The 3,970-nt window shown below is 58.3% G+C and overlaps 1 protein-coding gene across 1 annotated transcript in view; it reads left to right on the top strand.

The window, feature by feature from the left end:
- Positions 1 to 3,970, top strand: part of LOC119833015 (rho GTPase-activating protein 4-like) — a 21,752-nt gene that overhangs the window by 6,700 nt on the left and 11,082 nt on the right. The window contains exons 2-9 of the mRNA XM_038356884.1: positions 205 to 211; positions 451 to 629; positions 917 to 1,113; positions 1,263 to 1,391; positions 1,470 to 1,745; positions 2,313 to 2,609; positions 3,005 to 3,281; positions 3,407 to 3,953. Coding sequence (XP_038212812.1) covers positions 205 to 211; positions 451 to 629; positions 917 to 1,113; positions 1,263 to 1,391; positions 1,470 to 1,745; positions 2,313 to 2,609; positions 3,005 to 3,281; positions 3,407 to 3,953 — 1,909 coding nt within the window. The remainder of the gene's footprint in view (positions 1 to 204; positions 212 to 450; positions 630 to 916; positions 1,114 to 1,262; positions 1,392 to 1,469; positions 1,746 to 2,312; positions 2,610 to 3,004; positions 3,282 to 3,406; positions 3,954 to 3,970) is intronic.

Genomic DNA, 3,970 nt, shown 5'->3' with positions numbered 1-3,970 from the left:
GTATTATGCTCTAATAATACAGTACCACACTATATATAAAACGAGTATACATTTCTAAAAATCCCTGATATATTATTTGTCCTTTAAATGCATTCTTAAACTGTATATGTGCACTTCTAACAGGCCACCCTTTTACCTCTCCCACCTGCACGCGTAGCGCTTACGTTTAAGATTATGTTTTCATTGACACAATCCCCATATCAGCGAAGCGGTATATGCCGGCTGCCCGGATCTTAGTATGTAAACATAGAGTTAACGAATAATTCAAGTAAAAAGTATTGTCCGTCGCTTTTTTGGTCAGTTATTATTTCATTATTAGCGTATGCAAGATTTTAAATATGAGCATAGAACACCGCCGTCGAGATATCCAATATATCTTATAATTTATAGACCCGACGAAAGTTTGTTGTGTAGGTAAAGCGTTGTAAGGACAAGTTGTGTTGGTCGCAGGCGCGAGCAGTGGCCGCTGAGCGGCGCGTTCGCGTGCTGGCAGGCGGCGCTGGAGAACACGCGCGCGCTGTCGCGCGACCACGCCGCGCTCGCTGAGCTGTACGGCGGGCCGCTCGCCGCGCGCCTGCAGCGCGCCGCCGACGACGTGCTGCGCCTGCACCGCAAGTGCCGTGACATAGGTGACCTGTCCGCGTCTGCTTCTTCTTGTTACTTATTTCTTATTTCTTCTTAAGCTAAAAAAATAAAAGAAGGGCACCACGGCTCCAGAACTTATGGCTATGAATTACGAATAATCAGTATTTCCGGAAACGCTCTTATGAGAGAAAGCGTTCCGTGTACTACCTAAATTCGTGTTTTATGTAACTATTAACTTTTATTAGAATCAGAACGTTTGATAATATCAATGCACGTAGGTTTGTACGATACGTCTCGAGGCATAAATAACAGGAGTGATGTGGTCTGGCAGTGTGCGAGCGGCACGAGGAGATCGGCGCGGCGCTGGCGGAGGCGGCGGCGGGCGGCAAGGCGCACGCGGCCGCCGCGGCGGAGTGGCGCGCCGCCGCCGTCAAGCTGCGCGCCGCGCACGCCGCGCGCGCCGCGCTGCCCCCCGCCGACCCGCCGCGGCACAAGAAGCTCAAGGCGCTCGACAAGGAGCTCGAGAAGGTGACTTAAAATAAGAGAAATAAATCATTTTATAGGTAGAGTGTGTCTGTTCTTTGCAGAAAAATCTCGATTGATAATGAATATTTTTTCAAAAAGAAAAGTAAAGCGAATTCTGTGCGATGTGTAAACGAGCCTCACGTGCGTTGCAGCGGCGAGCGCGGCACAGCGCGGCGCGCGCGCGGGCGCTGCGGGCACGCGCCGACTACGTGCTGAGCCTGGACGCCGCCAACGCCACGCTGCAGCGCTACTACCTCGACGACGTCGCCGACATCATGCTGGTCAGTCTCCTCACGGAAACCTTTCCGCTGGAGTCGGTAATGATCGCAGCAGTCGCTAATCGGTTCGGTCGGTCGCAGTGCACGGAGGTGGGGTTCGAGGCGGTGGTGGGGCGCGCGGTGCGCACGGCGGGCGCGGCGGAGGGCGCGCGCGCGCGGGCGCTGGGCGGCGCGGCGGGCGCGCTGCTGGCCGCCGCCGACGCGCTGGACGCGCTCGCCGACCGCCAGCGCGCCGTGGCGGCGCACCCCGCCGCCTTCGCGCTGCCGCGCCCGCTGCCCTTCGCCGGCGACGAGCCCGCCGCGCAGGACGCCGCCATGCGCGCGCTGCTCGACGGCGCCGCGCCCGACCACGACGAGGTGCGCGCCCACAAACAACACACACAACGCGCACAACACGCACAACACGCACAACACGCACAACACACACACAACTTGTTCAATGTAACTGGCAACACACAAAGCATAACACGTCAGACGAAGCTTGCAACATGTCACTCACAACGAATAACACGTCACATGCAACATGCAACACATCACGCACTCGTGCAACACGTCATACACACGGCAGTAAAATCTGAAGAACAGTTATTCTAAAATCATGTATTAGTATAAATACTTTTTTTAGATTTTTCCACAAATAAACCAGTTTCAATTAATTTAATTTTCCATATCCATTAAAGAAAAATAATTGTTTAAAAAAAATACATTCAGTAACGTTTAGTATTAAAATGGGTTGCTAAACATTTTTTAAGCATTTTTTGATATTCCTTGTACGTTCGAGCTACACTGGACTCATGTACGGGGAACGATAAGACGTCGCTCCCGTCGGGAGATGCACAACGTCAACCATTCTTTAATTAATTTTCGAGTCTTTCGGAAATTCGGAGTGGAAGGGAAGCGAGGTGCTAGTGTGAGGTCCGGCAGGGCACGGCGGCGCTGCAGGGCGAGCTGCGGCAGCGCCTGGCGCAGCTGGACGCGGCGGCGCGCGCGCTGCGGGCCGAGTGCCGCGAGCACGCCAAGACGCTGGACGCGGCCGAGGCCGAGCTCGTGCGCCAGATGGAGGGGCCCGACGCGCTGTGGGACGTGGGCCAGCTGTTCGGCGCGCCGCCCCCCGCCGCCGCGCCCGGCGCCCCCGCCGCGCCCGCCCCCGCCGCGCCCGCCGCGCCCGCGCCCCCCGACGACGACGCGCCGCGCCGCGACCAGGAGGACTACTACCTCACGGTGCGTGCCATGTTCCATCATCCTTATATTTATGTATTACGTGTCACGTCGTTTGACCGCGATGGACTCCTAATCTACTCAACCGATTTTAATCGAATTTATACACAATCTGCAGTTTGATCCAACTTAAAAGATAGGATATTGTTTATATTGTTTCAATCACGATAAATGTCTACCCGGGCAAAGCCGGAGCGTGCAGCTAGTGTATTATAAGTATTTGACTGTTTTCTATAAAAATATTTTAAAGACTTCGACTGCTCGTCTGAAGTAGTCGGCGAAGGCGCTGAATTTGATGATATTCCCTTAATTATATTTCCTTAAAAAGTGCTCCACGAAACCTATGCAATGTAAACGGTTGTGTGCTCGGTTTGATGGCGTGGGGGGACGCGTTGCAGAAGTTCCGCTCGTACATGTCGTGCGCGGGGCGCCTGGCGCGGCTCGAGAGCAAGGCGGCCGCCGTGCGCGCGCGCCTGCTGGGCGCCGCGGGGGCGCCGCCCGGGGGCGCGGGGGCGCCCGGCGCGGACGCGGGGGCGCCGCCCGGGGACGCGCTGCGCTCGCCGCCGTCGCCACCGCGGCGCGCGGGCGGCCGCCGCCGGGGACAGTTCGCGCCGCCGCTCGACGACTCGCTGCCGCTCGTGCTCACCTCCTGCGTGCGCGTCATCGCCGGATACGGTGAGCCACCACTCTACGTTATGCGTATTCAAATTATCAATCTGTAACAGTGCCTTGAAAACGTCACATCTAGACATTTATGAGTTGGAATGCGAATGTACATAAGGCCACGTTGACCCGGGCAGGGCTGAAGCAGCAGGGCATCTTCCGCGTGTCGGGCTCGCAGGTGGAGATGATGGCGCTGCGCGGCGCGTTCGAGCGCGGCGAGGACCCGCTGGCGCGCGTGCGCGACGCGTCCGACATGAACTCGGTGTGCGGGCTGCTGAAGCTGTTCCTGCGCGAGCTGCGGCCGCCGCTGCTGCCGCCGCAGCTGCAGGGCCGGCTGCTGCGCGCGGCCGCGCAGCCCGACGACGCCGCGTTCGCGCGCCGGCTGCGCGACGCGCTGGCGCCGCTGCCGCCGCCCGCGCTGCTCGTGCTGCGCTACCTGTTCGCCTTCCTGCACCACCTGCACCAGCACAGCGACGCCAACATGATGGACGCCTGGAACCTGGCCATCTGCCTCGGGCCCACGCTGCTGCCCGCCTGGGGCGACGGCGGCGACCAGGTGGCCGCGCAGAACTTGGTCAACGAGCTGATCAAGCGCACCATACTGCTGCACAAGGAGGTGTTCCCGCAGGACATCGCCCCGCACACGCTCTACGTGCCGCCCGTGCCCGACGAACCGCAGCCGGGGTGAGATCCAACAGATA

The sequence above is a fragment of the Zerene cesonia genome, chromosome 16, assembly GCF_012273895.1.
Source record: "Zerene cesonia ecotype Mississippi chromosome 16, Zerene_cesonia_1.1, whole genome shotgun sequence".
In the NCBI taxonomy this organism is placed as follows: Eukaryota; Metazoa; Arthropoda; class Insecta; order Lepidoptera; family Pieridae; genus Zerene; species Zerene cesonia.
The sequence above is the reverse complement of the archived record's forward strand: the minus strand, read 5'-3'. Positions and strand labels throughout refer to the sequence as shown.